This window comes from Antedon mediterranea, chromosome 6 (genome assembly GCF_964355755.1).
Source record: "Antedon mediterranea chromosome 6, ecAntMedi1.1, whole genome shotgun sequence".
Classification (NCBI taxonomy): domain Eukaryota; kingdom Metazoa; phylum Echinodermata; class Crinoidea; order Comatulida; family Antedonidae; genus Antedon; species Antedon mediterranea.
Genome location: NC_092675.1, coordinates 14,844,529 through 14,865,870, shown reverse-complemented (window position 1 = coordinate 14,865,870; position 21,342 = coordinate 14,844,529). Strand labels below are relative to the sequence as shown.

The 21,342-nt window shown below is 31.8% G+C and overlaps 1 protein-coding gene across 5 annotated transcripts in view; it reads left to right on the top strand.

Moving 5' to 3' along the window:
- LOC140051325 (major facilitator superfamily domain-containing protein 12-like) overlaps positions 1 to 21,342 on the top strand; it is a 67,382-nt gene that overhangs the window by 15,357 nt on the left and 30,683 nt on the right. For 4 of the 5 annotated variants that reach the window (XM_072096503.1, XM_072096504.1, XM_072096505.1 and 1 more), the window contains 5 exons: positions 13,366 to 13,576; positions 16,137 to 16,254; positions 20,581 to 20,745; positions 20,871 to 20,963; positions 21,200 to 21,292. In XM_072096503.1, coding sequence (XP_071952604.1) covers positions 13,366 to 13,576; positions 16,137 to 16,254; positions 20,581 to 20,745; positions 20,871 to 20,963; positions 21,200 to 21,292 — 680 coding nt within the window. The remainder of the gene's footprint in view (positions 1 to 13,365; positions 13,577 to 16,136; positions 16,255 to 20,580; positions 20,746 to 20,870; positions 20,964 to 21,199; positions 21,293 to 21,342) is intronic. The other variant, XM_072096506.1, reaches the window with a different exon arrangement.

Genomic DNA, 21,342 nt, shown 5'->3' with positions numbered 1-21,342 from the left:
GTTGATGTATTCAAAATTCTTTTATATGTTCTATTGATTAGGCAGTTACATCAATAATATTAATAGTTTATGATAGTGCACAAACTGATATGGCTATATGACCAAGATCGAGAATGGCAAAATACTGTAGGTTAGATGAGCCTAGCTGTACATGAACAAAAAAACTCGTTCAGTTGGGATTCGATATAACATTTTTGTATAGGAAACAATACTATTTTTCATCCACATGTAAAAGTAAAAATGGTATATTACTTAAACAAATTGTATCAAGATTCAAGATTCAAGAAATTTTATTTGTCTATAAAAATGGAAATTCACTTTGCTTGGTAGATTAAAACAACAATATTGCAACAATTTAAAAACGTGCAGTATAATAACAGATTAAAAATACAAGATAAAAAGTTAAAAATACTGTTAAAAATGTAAAACTATTAAAAATTGCATTAACGTCTTACATTAGAATTAAAAATATGAATGCTAATTACAACAAAAGATTTTCTAGTTCTACAAAGATTTGCTCTTGGAGGTCGTAGCCTAATGCCTGATCTATTTAAGTTATAACAGTAATGTAACGGATGAGTGGGGTCTTTCATAATATTGTTTACTTTTTTTAGAATACTCTTTTCATAGATAAATGAACAAGGCGTTAGATCAGCTTTAATAATACGTTGTGCAATTTTACGTGTATTGTGTTAATACTGTTTTATTTGTAGTAGTAGTAGTAAGATAAGACTAGACATGTAACTCGTCACTTTGACGAGTTAGTTATCCGCACGACAAACGCCACGTGCACGTCATACGTTGGAATATTCCACACAGAAAAAGATTATGGCATTATGACCTGAACTGATGAATATGATATGTTGTTAGTGCTGAATTCTGTCAATTTTGTGTCATATAGTATATAGTACAAACAGTATAATCTGTATATATATTAATATATACAGTGTAGAATAGGTGAAATTACGGGACCCGCCATTTATTTCAATTTTTAACATGGAGACGGTATCAAAATGAAACACTGAGGTAGCAATTTCGGAAGGAAATTATCTCGGCAACAACATATTAATGTGTAGAAGAAATTTAAATACGTAAAATATTGATGCGCGCTCTTTTAAATGTAATGAATTATGACGCAAAAGATGAAAATACAACTTTTTTCATTTAACTGGCCATATGATGACGTCACAACATCCGATTGGCAAAATTTTCACATGATTTCCTATCTACAATCCAATAGCTTCTAGAAAACGTTTTAATCGTGATTATCACATTTTATTCTTACAAGCTATAACAGATTAAAATTTACTGTAAAGATGAAATTAATGCCACATGTAATTTAAATTTTTAGGCATGATGACGTCATAAAAATTAAAATATTTTTAACTCATGCGAAAGATAATTGATTGACCTAGACAATATCAAAATCGGGGTGAAAATGGAAAACGGATAAGCGTGATGCGCTCCACTGAATGCGATGAGCAATAACGAAAGAGACTAAAATCCTATTTTTTACATTCGTGTGGCCATACGATGACGTCACAACATCCGTGAGGAAAAAATTCTGCACGAATTCATATCTACAACATATCTGCTTTCAATTTTTACATATTAAGTTAAAAAAATCGGGGGTAACGGTTGATCCTGAGGAGCTATAATAGTTTCAAAACAGGCATAATTTTGACAATATTTTGTAACTTTTGCAACAAAAACGCACGCAAATGGTCTAAAACAACGTGTACCTATGACGTCATTTTAATTTGAAATGATGTCAATCTTTTTAAAAATGACTAGGAAAGGCTGGAAAATCACAATTTAATAGAAAAAAACAAGATTTTTATACTGCGTGCGCGCCACACGCGCAAAATTGTTCGCGCACGCGGGAAATTTTGACATGCGCAAAATGTCATGAATGGCGTAAAAATTTTATTAGAAATTAATTTTTAGTTAACTAAAAGTTTGCCCTTGATATGACTTAAATTTTCATAAAGGGTAAAAAAAAAATTACGCTTGGTTTTTAAGCTATGATCAATCATTAAAAATCATAAAATCACGCGTAAGTCACGTTGCGCAACTCTGACGTCATTCAAAATAGGAGGTGCACAACTTCACGTAAATGCCCACATGTTGTCAAAGTTATGAAATATTATGTTTACACATTTTAGAGATACGTGAGCCACAAAAAAACGGGAAAGAAATAAGAACTAGACATGAAACTCGTCACTTTGACGAGTTAGTTATCCGCTTGACAAACGCCACGCGCACGTCATACGTTGAAATTTTGCACACAGAAAAAGATTATGGCATTATTACCTGAACTGAAGAATATGATGTGTTGTTAGTGCTGAATGCTGTATATTTTGTGTCATATAGTATACACAATCTGTATACATAACACCGACATTGTAAAATAGGTGAAATTACAGGACCCGTATTTTATTCCAATTTTTAACATGTTGACGGTTTCAAAATGAAACGCGAAGGTAGTAATTTCGGAAGGAAATTATCTCAGCAACAACATATTAACGTTTAGAAGAAATTTGAATACATGTAATATTGATGCGCGCTCTTTTAAATGTAATGAACTATGACGCAAAACATGAAAATACGACTTTGTTTATTTAATTGGCCATATGATGACGTCACAATATCTAATTGGCGAAAAGTTCACATGATTTAGTATCTACAATCCCATAGCTTCCTGAAAACGTTTTAATCGTGATTATCACATTTTATTCGTACGAGATAACAGATTAAAATTTACTGTAAAGATGAAATTAATGACCCTGTTAATTACAATTTTTAGGCATGATGACGTCATAACAATTAAAATATTTTTAACTCATTTGAAAGATAGTTGATTGACCTAGATAATTTTAAAATCTCGGAGGAAATGGAATACGGATAAGCAAGATGCGCTCTATTGAAAGTGATGAGCAATAACGAAAGAGACAAAAATCCTATATTATACATTCGTGTGGCCATACGATGACGTCATAACATCCGAGAGGTAAAAATTGTGCATGAATTTATATCTACAATTTATCTTCTTGCATAATAAGTTTAAAAAAATTGGGGTCACCTTTGATCCTGAAGAGCTATAATAGATTCAAAATAGGCATTATTTTGACAATATTTTATAACTTTTTCAACTAAAACGCGCGCAAATGGTCTCAATCAACATGTTCATATGACGTCATTTTAATTTGAAATGATGTCAATCTTTTTTAAAATGACTAAAAAGGCTGTAAAATCATAATTCAAGAGAAAAACACATAGTTTTCATGCTACGTGCGCACCTTACGCGTAAATTTTTTCGCGCGCGTGGGAATTTTTGACATGCTCGAAATGTCCTGATCAGCGTAGAAAGTTGATTAGAAATTAATTTTGCGCATTTTGAAATTTTAAATGCGCGTGCGCGCGTAAGTTCTTGTAAAACATGCCATTTTTAATCCATAGAAAGTTTTCCCTTGATATGACTTAAATTTTCACTAAATGTCAATACAAAATGACTTTTGGTTTTTAGTCTATGATCAATCATAAAAAATCATAAAATCGCGCGATGATTTCGTACAGTTACAAGGAGTTATCCGCTGAATGCGGATAACTAAAAAGTAACAGGACAGTTACAAGGAGTTATCCGCTCAATGCGGATAACTAATAATACAGAAAAAAAAAATATTGATCCAATACAATCACAAGGAGTTATCCGCTACTAAGCGGATAACTAAAAAGTTGATGTTGATGATGATTTCGTACAATAACAAGAGGTTATCCTGCAACTTCGTTGCGGATAACCAATAATAAAGATTTGATACAATAACAATAGGTGATCATTTTATTCTAAATGATCACCTAATAAAGATTTCATACAATAACAATAGGTGTTCATTTTCTTCTAAATGATCACCTAATTATCTAAATAATTACATTAAAACAAATTTGAAGAATTTTGGGCACGTAAAAGTGAGATGCGCTCTATTAAATGTGATGAGCAATAACGAAAAAGTAAAAAATCCTATATTTTACATTCGTGTGGCCATACGATGACGTCATAACATCCGAGTGGTAAAGGTTCTGCATGAATTCATATCTACAACATATCTGCATAGGTACATATTCAATTTAAAAAATTGGGGGTCGTGGATGATCCTGTGGAGCTATAATAGATTAAAAATAGGCTTAATTTTGACAATATGTTGTCACTTTTGCAACTAAAACGCGCGCAAGTGGTGTAAGTCAACGTGTTCGTATGACGTCATTTTAATTTGAAATGATGTAAATCTTTTTTGAAATGACTAGGAAAGGCTGTAAAATCATAATTCAAGAAAAAAACACATGATTTTCATGCTCCGTGCGCACCTTACGCGTAAATTGTTTCGCGCGCGTGGGAATTTTTGACATGCTCAAAATGTCATGATCAGCGTAGAAAGTTGATTAGAAATTAAATTTGCGAATTTTTAAATTTTAAATGCGCGTGCGCGCGTAACTTCTTGTGAAACATGTCATTTTTAATCCATAGAAAGTTTGCCCTTGATATGACTTAAATTTTCACTAAGTGTTAAAACAAAATTACTTTTGGTTTATAATCTATGATCAATCATTGAAATTCATAAAATCGTGCGTAACTTACGCTGCGCGACTCTAACGTCATATAACGAAGTTTCTTGCACAGCTACAGGTCAATCTTTTGACAAAGTTATACAAAGTTATGTTTACAAGCAATAGGGGATATGCGACGCACAAAAATCCGGGAAAGAAAGAAGAATAACAAAGAACTAGACATGTAACTCGTCACTTTGACGAGTTTGGTTATCCGCCGCGCAAGTGGTGCAACATTAACATTAAGGGGATAGGTTGAGGACAAAAGGAAGTGTTCACGTTGGCATTATGACCTGAACTGAAGAATATGATATGTTGTTATTGCTGAATTTTATTATTTAAATTCATATATAGTATACACAGTATAATCTGTATCCATATCACATACAGTGTAGAATATGTGAAATTACGGGACCCGCTATTTATTGCAATTTTTAACATGTTGACGGTTTTAAAATGAAACGCGAAGGTAGCAATTCCGAAATGAAATTATCTCAGCAACAACGTATTAGCGTGTAGAAGAAATTTGAATACGTTAAATATTGATGCGCGCTCTTTTAAATGTAATGAATTATGACGCAAAATATGAAAATACGACCTTTTTTATTTAACTGGCCATATGATGACGTCACAACATCGATTGGCAACATTTTTACATAATTTCGTATCTACAATCCAATAGCTTCAAGAAAAAGTTTTAATCGTGATTATCACATTTTATTCTTACGAGCTATAACAGATTAAAATTTACTGTAAAGATGAAATTAATGCCACACGTGAAATTTTTAGGCATGATGACGTCAAAAAAATTAAAATATTTTTAACTCATGCGAAAGATAGTTGATTGACCTAGACAATATCAAAATCGGGGTGAAAATGGAAAACGGATAAGTGGAGATGCGCTCTATTCAATGTGATGAGCTATGACGAAAGATACAAAAATCCTAAATTTTATATTCGCGTGGCCATACAATGACGTCACAATGTCCGGTTAGCCATACTAATACCTGATCCGATATCTACAACTCATCTACTTCCAGAATATGCTATCCACAAAAAGTTGACCGTCTAGTTTAGAAATTATGACTGTTTAAAAAAAGGCATATTTAAAACGAATTTTTTAACCTTTTCATAAAAAACGCGCGCAAATTGTCCAATTCGACGTGCTCGTATGACGTATCTTTAAGTAGGTATCCCAATGAACGCGCGATACGTTGTGACAGTTTTGAAAAATTCACGAAATTCTATAAAGTGATATGACTTTGATGTTAAAATTACTACACTAATTTTGATTGTATTTTAATACAAACTAGAATTTAATTCGTCACTTTGACGAATTATAGGTGATCATTTTTATCATTTTAATAAAATTAACATTTTTTAAACATGCATGTACGTTAACATACGATCGTTAAAAGTTGATGTACGCCATCCTATGACATGATGCATATACACTTATAGTGCTGAGTTCTACCAATTATGTGCCATACAATATGTACAGTATATACTGTATATCTATATACAGTGCAGCATAGGTGAAATTACGGGACTCATATCGTGTTCTAATTTTTTGGTATGATGGAATTTTCAAAATAAACTCGAAGATGACAATTTCGAAAGATAATAAATTGAGCAAATAAATATAAGGATTGGAAGAAAATTTGACACGTAGAAGCGCAATGCGCGGTCTTTGAAATTTGTATAACTTTGACTAAAGAAATTTAAAAACTACTTTTTAACTTCAACTGGCCATATGATAACATCACAACATCCGATAGGCTTAATTTTAATATGAATTCATATCTACATTTCATCAGCTTTCATAATAAGTTATAATCTTCAAGGTCATCTTTAATTCTGAAGAGCTATAAGATATTCAAATGTATGGTGTAGCTGAAATTACACGACCTAGGTTATTCAAGTTTTTACGCGTGATGACGTCATCAAAATAAAAATGTTGACAACTCATTAGAAGAATAATTAATTGAGCAAGCACCTACTAAAAGTTGTGCGAAAATCGGGCTCAAATAACGGAGATGCGCTCTATTGAATGTGATAACCCACACAAAAAGATAAAAATTCCTAATTTTTAAATTCAAGTGGCCATTTGATGACGTCATACCATTTTGTACGTCTAATGTGTATATACATTTGTATCTACAACTTATTGGCTTCCATAATAAGTTAAAAAAATTGGGGGTCATCTGCCATTCTGAAGAGTTATATTCATTTTAAAAAGTCCTTATTTTTTACCATTTTTAGCACTTTTGTACAATTAGTGTGCGCATTTTGTCATTTTTAACGTGCTCGTATAGCGTTATTTTAAGTCGGAATGGACTCAAAATTGGTGAATGTACTAAGGATTGTGAATAGAATGTGATTTATACATCAAATTTTATTTTTTACGCATTTTAAGAATCGTACGCACAAAAACGCATTTTTGCGCAGTAATTTTTTGAAACGCGCAAATGGCCTAATTCATGCTCTAAATTTATCAAAACCTAATTTTGCGCGTTTTAAATTTTTAACGCGCGATTTCACGTGCATGACCTTGAAACGCGCAACTTTTTATTTGCTAATATTTTTACCCTTGACCTGAAGTTTACCTGTAGTGAATTTCATTAATATGTCAATAATGAATTATGGAGATATGATTGATAATGTGATTTCACAAAATGGCGTATAAATGACGTCACGGATGAGTGATCACGCTGGAAAGCTGATTAGGATTAAGTTATATTATTTGAAAGATATTCTGAAATTTTGGTAATCATTGAAATTAAACTTTTTGAGATAATTGTTACACAAAATAGTGTACAGAAACAATAAAAAGAAACTAGACATGAAACTCGTCACTTTGACGAGTTAGTTATCCGCGCGACAAACGCCACGTGCACGTCATACGTTGGAATATTGCACACAGAAAAAGATTATGGCATTATCACCTGAACTGAAGAATATCATATCTTGTTAGTGCTGAATTCTGTCTATTTTGTGTCATATAGTATATACAGTATAATCTGTATACATATTACATACAGTGTAGAATAGGTGAAATTACGGGACCCACCGTTTATTGCAATTTTTAACATGGTGACGGTATTAAAATTAAACACTAAGATAGCAATTTCGGAAGGACATTATCTCACCAACAACATATTAACGTGTAGAAGAAATTTGAATACGTAGAATGTGGATGCGTGCTCGTTTAAATGTGATGAACTATGACGCAAAATATCAAAATACAACTTTTTTTATTCAACTGGCCATATGATGACTTCACAACATCCGATTGGCAAAATGTTCACATTAATTCGTATCTACAGTCCAATAGCTTCCAGAAAACGTTTTAATCATAATTATCACTTTTTATTCTTACGAGCTATAACAGATTAAAATTTACTGTAAAGATGAAATTAATGACCCTGTTAATTATAATTTTTAGGCATGATGACGTCATAAAAATTAAAATATTTTTAACTCATGCGTAAGATAGTTGATTGACCTAGACAATATTAAAGTCTTGGAAAAAAAGGAATACAGATAGGCGTGATGCGCTCCATTGAATATGATGAGCAATAACGAAAGAGACAAAAATCCTATATTTTACATTCGTGTGGCCATACGATGACGTCACAATGTCCGGTTAGCCATATCGATTCATGATCCGATATCTACAACTCATCAACTTCCAGAATATGTAATTTAAAAAAAGTTCACCTCGTTGTTTAGGATCTACGACTGTTTAAAAAAAGGCATAATTTTGACCAATTTTTAAACTTTTTCATCAAAAACGCACGTAAATTATCCAATTCAACGTGCCCGTATGACGTAGTTTTAAGTCAAAATTGTTTAAAAGTTGGTAAAATTACTAGAAAAGGCTGAAAAAACATAAATCACAAAAAAAAAATTGTTTTCAACACTACGTTCGCACAATGCGCGTAAAAAATGCGCGCGCGTGGGAATTTTTTACACGCTTAAAATTACATGAAACGCGTAGAAAGTTGATTAGAAATTTATTTTTCGCATTTTGAAATTTTAAACGCGCCTGCGCGCGTAACTACATGTGAAACATGCCATTTTTTCCCATAGTCGGTTAGCGCAAGATATAACTTAAACTTTTGTCAAGTTTCATATTAAATTGTTATATGGTTTTCGATCTATGTTAAATACGCAAAATTCGTAAAAACGCGCGTAAGTCATGTTGCGCAACTCTGACGTCATTCAAAATAGGAGGTGCACAATTTCACATAAATGCCCACATGTTGACAAAGTTATGAAATGTTAAGTTTACACGTTTTTAAGTTACGCGTGACACAAAAATGACAGAAAGAAAGAAGAATACAGAAAAAAAAGATGATGAAACAGGACAGTTACAAGGAGTTATCCGCTGAATGCGGATAACTAAAATGCGGATAACTAAAAAAATAATAATAATAAAGATTTCATACAATAACAATAGGTGATCATTTTATTCTAAATGATCACCTAATTAAATATATTGAAAGAGTGTGTTTTATTGTTCACTTACATGTGTTATTTATTAAAATTGATCAAGTATTTCCAGCGAAAACATCATTTCAAAATTAGTCTAAAACGGAAACCAGCGAATTTTCACGCGATAAAAAATATTCGGAAAAGCCCTAGCCTGTTTTCAAAACACGATCGCTTGATGGCCGTCAGAGCTAGCGGAGTGATTTCTTTTGTATGTTATCAGATTTTGAATAAGCTTTAATTTGATACGTAAAAAGGCTGGTACAGACAGGTTTATCAGTCTGAAATATCAATTTTCGTGAGAAAATTTGTATTTTGACCCATTGCGCATGATAAAAAAATATCGAATTTGGTAATAAATTGAAGCGAAATCATTATTTTATTCGATAAAACATCGTTTATTAATGTATTTCCTATGGTCGTCAAGCGATCTACATTTTTAAACTGGTGCATGAGGCGTAAATCCCGTTCGGAATTTTAAAGATTCAACCATTATAATCCGGTGAATATTGTAGTGAGTAAAATATTGTACTGTAAAATACGCGCGCGTTTGTTGTGGTGTTTTCCGTTAAATACATTAATGCACCCTATCAGCGAATGGTACGTTCCATATTTTCAACACGTTGTTTTAGTTTTCCTCGCTCGAGTTCGGCCGGCTCGACGCGAGATGTGTGACAGCAGCGATGTCGGAGCTTGACATGTCCTTTTCCATCATAGAATATCTGATTTTAGACATTAATTTAACAACTTTAAATTGGTATAATGTGCGGAAGATTTATTATGCAAGTATACAATGCAAATGCGTTCGGTTTAAATGTACCGAAGACATTTATTAAGCTAATTTACCAACGTTACATTTGACTCTGTATACGGCGGTCGAAAGTCATTAACTGCGACCGAAATACTTTGACGGGAGCTACTGCTGATCGCGAGTAAGCCGTTACTTGGCCTAAACTTTAGCTCCGTATTTCAATTTAATAACATACTTACGGTTAGAAATACGAAAAGAAAACCATTTTTATAATGTTATATATTCAGGTAAACAATTAATTGTTTTAATTAACATTGATTATTTTAAATGAGTTTATTTTGACCAATTGTGTGTTGCCTAAAAGAGCATATCTTAGCCCGGCTTAGATTTGGTGTCATAATCATACGGGCCTAAAATCTTGTTTTACGTATTCAAAAGTTATATATAATAGTATTTATGATTGAAATTATGAATATAAAGTACATTAAAATAATATAATAATCATACTTACCAAAAATTAGTGTGAAAGAAAGGAAACAGTACACACAGTTTTAAACATAATTTTTCATTTTTTTGGGGATAATTTTAAATTTCACCATTAAAAAAATATTATTGTTTCATATTACACATATCTGTGATATATTTATTAATGAAATATACACTACATTCTAACAAGTAAAACAAAAATTAAATGAATTAGTACAGTAGTTCAAAAGTTACAGATCATTGAAAAAATTGCATTTTTTTCATGTTTTAGGGAAATTCAACAAAAATGGGCTCAAAATGCTTTCCGACCAACTTTGCGGACCAATAATTTTAAAAATAGGTTTCGTTGAGGCTCCAAAAAAAATAGAGTTTTACAACTCTGTGATATCTATAGGTTTAACAAAATTCAAAACTTTTAACTCATTATTGTAAAAGTTATAACCTTTTAAAAATGCTTCCAATTTTAACTGCAAAAAACACCATTTTTAAGCAAAAAATCGTACATTTTTTACCACTTTAAATAACCATAACTTTAGAACGGGTAATCGGATTTCAATCATTTAAATTGCAAAATGCTAATTACATTAAGTCCTTTATGGTTAACTGAAAGAAAAAGTAAAACAATTAATCTGAATTTTTTCATTGGGATACCTACTTTAAGTCGAAATTGTTTAAAATTTGGTAAAATTACTAGAAAAGGCTGGAAAAACATAAATCACGCGAAAAAAATATGTTTTCAATGCTACGTGTGCGCACGCGTGGGAATTTTTTACATGCTTGAAACAACATGAAACGTGTAGAAAGTTGATTAGAAATTAATTTTGCTTATTCTGAAATTTTAAATGCGCGTGCACGCGTAACTTTGTGTAAAACACGCAATTTTTTTTCTATAGAAAGTTAGCGCATGATATAAATTAAACTTTTCTTAAGTTTCAATTTGAAATGTCTTTTGGTTTGGTACAAACTAGACATGAAACTCGTCACTTTGACGAGTTAGTTATCCGCACAACAAACGCCTCGTGCACGTCATACGTTGGAATATTGCACACAGAAAAAGATTATGGCATTATGACATGAACTAAAAGAATATGATATGTTGTTATTGCTGAATTCTGTTATTTTGTGTCATATAGTATACACAGGATAATCTGTATACATATCACATACAATGTAGAATAGGTGAAATTACGGGACCCGCTATTTATTCCAAATGTTGACGGTTTCAAAATGAAACGCGAAGGTAGCAATTTCGGAAGGAAATTATCTCAGCAACAACATATTATTAACCTGTAGAGTAGATTTGAATACGTGAAATATTGATGCGCGCTCTTTTAAATGCAACTATGACGCAAAAGAAGAAAATACGACTTTAAGTTTTTAAAGTCAAGTGGCCATATGATGACGTCACAACATCCGATTGGCAAAATGTTAACATGATTTTGTATCTACAATCCACTAGTTTCGTGTGAAACATGCCTTTTTTTTCCACAGTCAGTTAGCGCAAGACATAAATTAAACTTTTGCTAAGTTTCAAATTAAAATGTTATATGGTTTTCGATCTATGTTAAAAACGCACGGAAGTACCGTTGCGCAACTCTTACGTCATTCACAATAGCAGGTGCACAACTTCACGTGAATGCCCACATGTTGACAAAGTTATGAAATGTTATGTTTACACGTTTTAGAGATACACTCTGCACAAAAATGACAGAAAGAAAGAAGAATTCAGAAAAAAAAGATGATGAAACTGGACAGTTACAAGGAGTTATCTGCGGATAACTAATAAGATTGCATACAATAACAATAGGTGATCATTTTATTCTAAATGATCACCTAAAAATTACATGGTTACAAGAGGGATAAAAACTTATTTATCTTTGAAATGTTGAGTTGGAGACATGTATTGAGTTGTGGACCAATGATTTCCTACATCGTGTAGTATTGCATTTTAAAGGACGGATTGTACCTCCAATGTTTTCTTAACTTGGCTAATAACATCACACGTATATATTACATCAATAACATTGATATAGGATCTACACTTCACTCCCATAGAACAATATGCTCTGGACACAGATTTTGTACATTGTGAATTTAGTTCGCAGTGTCAAACTGTTTTTTAAGGCTCCAGTCACAACTGGCGAGTCTTCCAAAGTTTGTGGCAACTTTTCAAATCCTTGCATTTATGTCATGTTCTGAGGAAAGATATTATGCACTGAATGATTGAGCCAATCTATAAGAAAGATTTTTTACTGCTGAAAATGGTGTGTCATTTAGCTTGATAATATAACAGTAAAATCCAGCTTCATCAAGCTCCACTACATCAAGTTCAAACATCATCTACAAGGAATAGTAATTTTGATCTTAGCATTTTGTGTATTAAAGATGTATTGTCCCCCCTGAAAAATTAATTCTTAAAAATTTTTTGTTGAATATTGCATTTTAATGTAACATAATAGTTATCCACTTTGACCAAAAATTGGATCGAAAAAAAAATGTATTTAACTGAAATAATGTAATTTAAAGCAAAAAATGGTCAAATTGGCTGCCAGCCAATGGATTTTTGGTGGAATTTTAACATTTTTTTTGTCGTTTTATAAGTGAAAACATGATTTTTTTTTTCATTTTTTTTCTATTGAAGTGATGAACTTTATTAAAACTACAAAATAACATATTCAAAGTCTGATTTAATTAATCTTCATTCTTTATGTTTTTGACGGACAATACATCTTTAAGCAAATGTACATACAAGTGTATGCAATTTATCCATGAAAGCAAACTGATATAAAAAAAAAGCACTCTTGGAGAGAATTGTTGACTATGCTCTACAAGTATAAGATTAGACTGTATATATAATTTTAATCTACCATGTTTAAGTTTTCTTTTTTATATTTGCCTAAACAAGGCCAACAGCAACTATCCAGGAAACATCTTGTTCACATTTACATTAATATTAAATTTATTTACCTCAAATACAAATAAAGATAAACTATTTATTGTTTTATGGTTTAATTTTTTTTTTTTTATTCCAGGAACATTTTGTGTGACTTGCAGTTTTGTTTTTATCTTTAATGATTGTATCGGTTGCCATGATGACACTACTAGCATTATTAAGTTTGTTTATTATGCTCCTTTTATCGTCATCTTTCAATTTGGATGGGCATCAACACAGATCTCTCATTTAGCCCTGTTACCTGAACTAACGAGTAATAAAAGTGAACGAACAGAGTTAAATGCAATCAGGTTTGAACAATACTTCTATACAATATTTTACACTAAAATAATTTAAACATAAAAAAACATCATTATATCAACACATTTGATTTGATTTAACTTTATAGCTTTATAGTTATACACATACATAACAATAAAACAATTATTTAAAATGTAACACAATTAAAATCTGATAGCAAGGATTAGCCCAAAAAGTTTTAAAGAAACTAATTTCAATTGGACCCTTTTATGGGAATAATCTGATGAAATTATTCAATTTATATATTGAATATGTCTTACAAATTGGTGGTTTTAAATTGTGGATCTTTAAACTATTCCTATCAAGGCAGCATATTTAGTGTGGGTGAAAATAGATTGGATCAATGCCACCCACAATTATTAAAATTAACAAAAAAAAGCCAGTCCTACTATATTATACTTTTGTGTAAATGTATCGATAACCTGTATCAGTCTGGCAAGGATTAAAGCTGTATTGTCCCTTTGACTAATTCCACAAAAAAAATAAAAATAAATATTTCGAAAAAAGTGGGTAATTTTGAAGTATCACATAATAGTTATTAAGTTTCACTAAAAATTTGTGGGACAAAAAATCATTTAATTGAAATAAAGACGTTTTTTGTTCAAAAATAACTTTGACTTCCAGTCAAAGTTTTAGATCAAAACATATCTCATAATGCAACGCGCTTGTTTGGCTGCTCTGTGTGCATAATCATAAAATTTCTTCGCGATCTGTGTGAAAACACCTTCTCAACCGTGACGAGTTATAAACAATCTTAATTAGCATCATGCATAATGCATACTCATGGTTTGAAATCTTTGTTTACTTTCGCTCGCGACAATTTTCCAGATGAAATGTAATCAAATTAATTTACCTGTTAATTACGTAAACTTGTTGTTTTTGGTTTGAATTTTTGACTTAAAGTGAATAACTTTAATATTACTTTGAAATTACCAATTTAAATTTAGAATATTTTGACCTTAATTTTTTTGTGTTTCAAGGGACAATACATCTTTAAACTATCACAGTGTAATTCAATTGCATTGTTCTTTTTTTATATAGCATTTGGCTCAAATTTACTTGCCTACCAAACATTTACTCTCTAAACTCTACTTTTCTTTTTGGAAACAAATTGTGTAAACCTTTTACTTCGCCAACGTATTCTTGTTGTAACCTTTGTGAAAGAACACATACAGTACTGTTTGTGAATGCAAATAATGATTTCAATAATTATGATAATAATGATAATAACAAGCTTTCGCACCTGTCTTGTATTTCGACCCCATGTTTGTTAACTAACTTTATTGTGAACCACACCTTAGATGAAGGTCAATCATATAAAAAGTAACAAATAAAATCACTTAAATTTATGATTTTACAGACATGTTTCATTATTGCCTACTCCATGTTCAATATACAAGAGAAACTATAAAAGATGGCTAAACACTTGGTGGAATCCATCTATTAATGTGTTTATTGGTGGAAATAAGATTCAATTTAAATTTTTTTTGTCAATGTCAATAAAAATAAAATGCTGCTGTTTGATACTGTAAACGGTTTCGCTAACTTCATGAATAAAAAAATCGACAAATTCATCATCTATCCCTATTAAGGCCTAGGATAGTAGTGAGCATACTGATTTAATATTCTTTGAAAGCAGTATGCCTCGGTATCATCAGTAACAAATTACAAATTAACAAAATATATAAAAATTATGTATGTTAATGTATAAAGAAAAAAAATTGAAAACTAGAACATACCTTATTAATTACAATAACAATTGAAATGGAATAAAACAATGATACAACTTTAACACAGTTCATTTTGGTGGTGGTAGTGCAATCAATATAATATATATTAAAATATTTTGTTTAGATAAGTGTGACAACTTGGTTATCATTCCCACCTCTCCCCTTTATCTCTCTCTCCCCCTCCTCTCCCAGGTAGCTTCTAATCAACTGCTCTCTGGGTAGCTCCTATGTAAAACAAAGGCATAATAATAAAACGTCACTAAACCAATATCTTGCCTGGAATTTTTGTTATATGTCCATGTAATTTTACTTGACACTACCATCATGAAAGTAATGTTGCTGGCTATATCTAGGTGGAGTGGTATGTCATTCTCAAAAATCATACCAAAGTATTGACATTAGTGTTATTCAGCATTGAGATGTTTAGAAAAGACCTATGAGAATCAAGGATTTGCTTTGCATGATTGCAAGACCTTGATTTCTTCTCATCATAGTAGTAATCTCCTTGGCATAAACTGTTTAGGATTGTGGAATTTATGATTTCAAGGTGTATTTTATACTATCATAAAAAATGTATGGTCTACCATGACATTTATTTTTAATGGTGGTCCCTGTCAGAAATCTGGTACAAAATATTTCTATTTTCAATTTATATTACCTTTTCTTTCTTAATTATAATGTATTATTCTTAGGACCTAAAAAATCACTGTTCAGATTGCATTAAACTATTGGTATAGTAGTGCAATTAACTTAAAATTTAATTTTAATAGTTTATGATTGAATCAAAATACAGTAAATATCATTATTATATTTCTTATAGATATGCCTTCACCATTATCTCCAATATATTAGTGTATACATTATGTTTGATATTAATTGATGTCATTATGAAGACAAGCACTGGAAACTTAACACCAGCAGACAAGCCCCAATTTATGGTAAATAATTGAAATTAATGGAATATTATAACTATATAACTAGATTTGAACTCGTCACTACGGACGAGTTAGGTTATCCGCAGCGCAAACGCCACGTGAACGTCATACGTTAGAATATTGCGCACAGAAAAACGATTATGCCATTGAAACAATGTTAGTGCGCTCTCTATTTTATACAGTATAACACTATATACTGTAAACGTACTACATACAGTGCAGAATAGGTGAAAATAAGTGACCAAAGTTATTGACGCTTTTGGACATGATGATTCACAAAAAATATAAAAATGGTAAATCATGCGAAAGATAATTGATTGACCTAGACAATATAAAAACATGGGGAAAAATGCAATACGGATAAGTGGAGATGCGCTCTATTAAATATGATGAGCTATGACAAAAGAGACAAAAATCCTCTATTTTATATTCGAGTGGCCATACGATGACGTCACAATATTAGGTTAGCCATATCAATGCATGATTCGGTATCTACAACTCATCTACTTTCAGAATATGTAATAAAAAATAAAATTCACCTTGTAGTTTAGAATCTATGACTGTTTAAAAAAAGGCATAATTTTGATGAATTGTTGAACTTTTTCATCAAAAACGCGCGCAAATTATCCAATTCCACGTGCTCGTATGACATGATTTTAAGTAGAAATTGTTAAAAAATTACTAGAAAAGGCTGGAAAAACATAAATCACGCAAAAAAAAGATGTTATACGCTACGTGCGCACCGCGCGCGTAAAAATTTGCACGTGCTTGGGATTTGAAATGCTTAAAATGACATGAAACGCGTAGAAAGTTGATTAGAAATTGATTTTTCGCATTCTGAAATTTTAAACGCACTTTTTGTGAATCATGCCATTTTTAATCCATAGAAAGTTTGCCCTTGATATGACTTAAATGTTCACTAAGTGTCATTACAAAATGACTTTTGGTTTTTAGTCTATGTTAAATACGCGAAATTCATAAAATCGCGCGTAACTTATGCTGCGCGACTCTAAAGTAAAAAAACGAACTGTCCTGCACTTCTACAGATAGAGGTCAATCTTCTGACAAAGTTATACAATGTAATGTTGATAAGAATTTGAGATACACGTGACACAAAATTCTGGGAAAGAAAGAAGAATATAGAAAAAAAAAAAAAGATCGTGACAATAACAATGGGTTATCCGCCAAGTGCGGATAACCAATTATTACAGTTTGTTCACCAAGTTACCACTGTGAGTATTAACCAATCACAAACGGTCTTTCATCACATCTAGGGAGGACTAACAACAAATGAGGATGCTATGTATGCATAGTTTAAATAGTTTAGTTGATTAATTTCTTCAAGCAAGTTCCGTGGCGCAGCGGATGAAGCGTTGTCTTGTGATGGAATGACAATTCGTCGCAAGTTCAAGTCTCAGTAGATGACTTTTGTTTATTTACCGCCAAACGCGAGTGTTGCCACATGAAAATTACACAGTCAATATCATCGTACTCGAGAATTTGCTGGATTTTATATGTTTAATGACAGGGACACGATAGTTACGCGAAAATTACTCAGTCAATATCATCGTACTCAAGGATATATACGATTTATGATCCTCGCAGCGGTAGTCATGTGATGCAGTTTCAACCAATTGCGTTCACGTATTTACATAGGCTATGTAATATTCATTAATAGTGCTTGAGAATTATAAAATAAAATATCATATGTAAAATTTAACATAAAATGCTGCTCAGGTTCAGATGTTTAGATCACAGGGTTATACTCAAATTTTGACGAGGATTAAACAAGTATCTAATAAAGGTTTTAGTTCAGATTTACGGCGTTAAATTTGTTATCTAACGCAAGGCGTACGGTAATCCATGGCGTTAAAATTTAAGGTGTTCAGACACAACGATCAACATTCGAATGCCTTGAGTTTAAACCAATCTGATCATTAGGTCTAAGCAGATAGAACTAGGCATACATTCATGACAAATGCATTATAGTTTACATTGTATTTCTTTATTGTTTCATTTAGTTTAAATTCACAGCAAATGTTATATTAAATATCCACTCATCCAAAAAAAATATGATATATATAAAATAGTCATACTCAACATACTCCATTATAGCTCCATTGCCACAATATTCATCCCACAATGCCATTCAAAATATTACATTTTTTGGACAAATATTTGCATTTTTTTGTTTGTTATAGTAGTAGTAGTACTGTATATATATTTTTATAGTTATATATAGTAGTAGTATAGAGTATATTGTTATTTGATTGGATGATTATGGGTCAAATGGTATTCAATCAATACTCCATTTCACACTTACATCATCAAGTATGCAATGCCCATTGAATTTTATTCAAGTTATAGATTTGAACGAGTTCAAAAATTTGAATTGAAAAATTTGCATTGAAAATATTAATGTAATTGTAAATCATGGAATACATCTTCCCTCTCTGTTATAAGACTAATTTTTTATATTAAGAGTGTCGTTCATACTTAAAATTGTATTGTTAGATTTTTCACTTTATTCCTTCTGATATTGCTGTTCAACCTAAATGTCGATCGGCACGTTTTCATCACTCAGATACCTTTAATATTCTGTTTGCTTGTTCGCAGACATTTAACTCATCATAATGTTCTTTTATCTCACTTTGGAACTGCAATCTGGTGTTTACTCCAAAACTATTTTATCATTTTAATAAAAAAAACCTTTGACAATATTTTAAAGCACCTTTAGTAAATTTAGTGATTTTTGTTTTGTTTGGATTTTTTGTAAGTTAAGTTAGTTCATGGATTAAAGAATAGAAGGATATGCAATGACGGTGACATCAAACGATTTTACAACGGGCTTGCCTATACTAAAGCACTGCTGCCAATCAAACAAACACGCTCATTGAACTCCGTGTCTCTAACCGCGGCCCTCTGTAAAACGCTGCGAATCAACTGTTACATTTTTTTAGACCAAAACGTAACCTTGTAGAAATCGTATGCGCAGTCTGAATGTTCTTAATATATGGCTAAGCAGTGGTTTCTTCATAAATCTCCTTAATTATCGATGTGATTATATTTAAATTGTAGTGCCTGGTGATTGGCTAGTGGTTATGTCATCTACATCACATCCAATCACCGGGTCTAATTGATGAAAACAGCGATCCCTGATCCGGGATTGGCTGGCTATGTATAGTTGCGATGCGATTCGTTACCTAGCGGTCGTTTTGAAAAGTACACGCAGGGCAAACTTAATCACGAACAAACGAAGTACCTATTATTATTCACACAAGAAGTAAGACAACGGTGAGTATATAGATCATGATTACACGTTGTATCTACTACACTTAAGATTAGCCTAGGCCTACCTAGGCAGTATCAATGTCGGCAAATCATGGTTTACTAGTAAGCCTAGAAGGCCGGGACCGCGACAGAACGAGAACGGATGGGGACCCTCCAAAGAAATTGCATTTTATTTGTCAGACTCTTGAGTGGTATGTGCGCTATAAAAACCTGTTATTATTAATTATTATTATTATTAGTATCCTTGCTGATTTTCTAATTTTACATGTAGGCTGAGACAACAAATAGTTATTGTCTCAGCCACTACAGGTCATAAAATGCTACTTTAATGTCATAAAAACATTAGCATAGATCAATCGCGGCAGAAACCTATACTAATTACAATTATAGCATCTACAATTCCTCATCAGAAAGGTTATAACTAAATTCGTTGTCGTATAAATTTTTCGTCGCCATTGTTGTTAGCACTAAAACATCATGCCACCAAAGAACGCGCGCGAAAGAAGCATAGCCAACAAGGTTAAATGTCGTTGCACATGTGCAGTAAACAATATATTAGGCACGCGACCGTTTCGTTGTTACCATGCGGTTAATTAAACTGATAACATTGTGGGCGGTCCGCGGTCTGTCGGCGAGAGTCAAGGAACCCTTGATCTCACGTCGATGCATATCCTTCTATTCTTTAATCCATGGTTCGTTAAAGCAGAGGCTGATTAATTAAGCCACTAGCTTTATTACAGCTATGTGGCTATCCGTCCTCTCCAAGAGACTTGTCTCCCAAAGTTTCATATATAAAAAATATTATATGCATATTCATTCTTGTATCCACAATGGAAAACTGATCTATAATTGTTCTACTCCTCATTCAAAATTGGAGTTGCGTTTCCTTTGCCTCTCGTTAAAAGTAAGTGTGTAAAAACAAATTATGAATGTTTTATACTCATGCAATGGAACAAATAAATCATTCTGTGGAATATGAAATATTCTATTTTCACTTGGCTTATGTGTATAATATTCATTCTTGTTTCTTTATTTCAGGAATTGTCCTTTTTAGTGGTTGGAATTGGACTAGTATTTTCTTGTATATTTCATATAGGAACAAGAGAAAATGCATCAATTGGCAATCGGTCAATCCAGGCAAATAATCAGAGAAGCAAGCCAATGAGATGGAGATGTTGGTTAAAACAGATTCAATTTTATCAGGTCTCATATCTATTTATTAAACATTTAGTATGAATGATCAGCTAAAAAGTGTCAATAGATACCAAAAGTGTTAAATAGTGCAATAGTTTACATTTTTCATGTAAGTTTTGTTTTCTTTACCATAGGTTGCAATGATATACATGTGTGCCAGGTTGATGGTGAACATTTCTCAGGTTTACATTCCAATGTACCTTCTAGAAACATTGCAATCAAACAAAGTATGTATGCATTGTTCTTTTTTATTTCTTAAAACAAAAGGAAAAGAAAAAATTCAGAAACAAACGAGTGTTATAAACAGTACACTTTCAGTTTTTCCACCAAATCTGGTATTGAATTAGATGTTTTACAATCATGTATTGTACTTCTGATGCATCATTTTCAATGTGTTATAGGTTCTTTGTGTGAAAATTCAGAGCACCCTATATTATAATTTAAATTTTAATTCCTTTTTTAGGATTCAGTTGCTATCATTCCATTAGTCGTGTATGTCAGCAGTTTCCTGGCATCAGTGTTTGTCAAATTTGTTAATGACCATTTGGGTAGGAAGGTATGTATCTATAGAACTTGGTTCACAACAAATATTCAAATGTTATCATC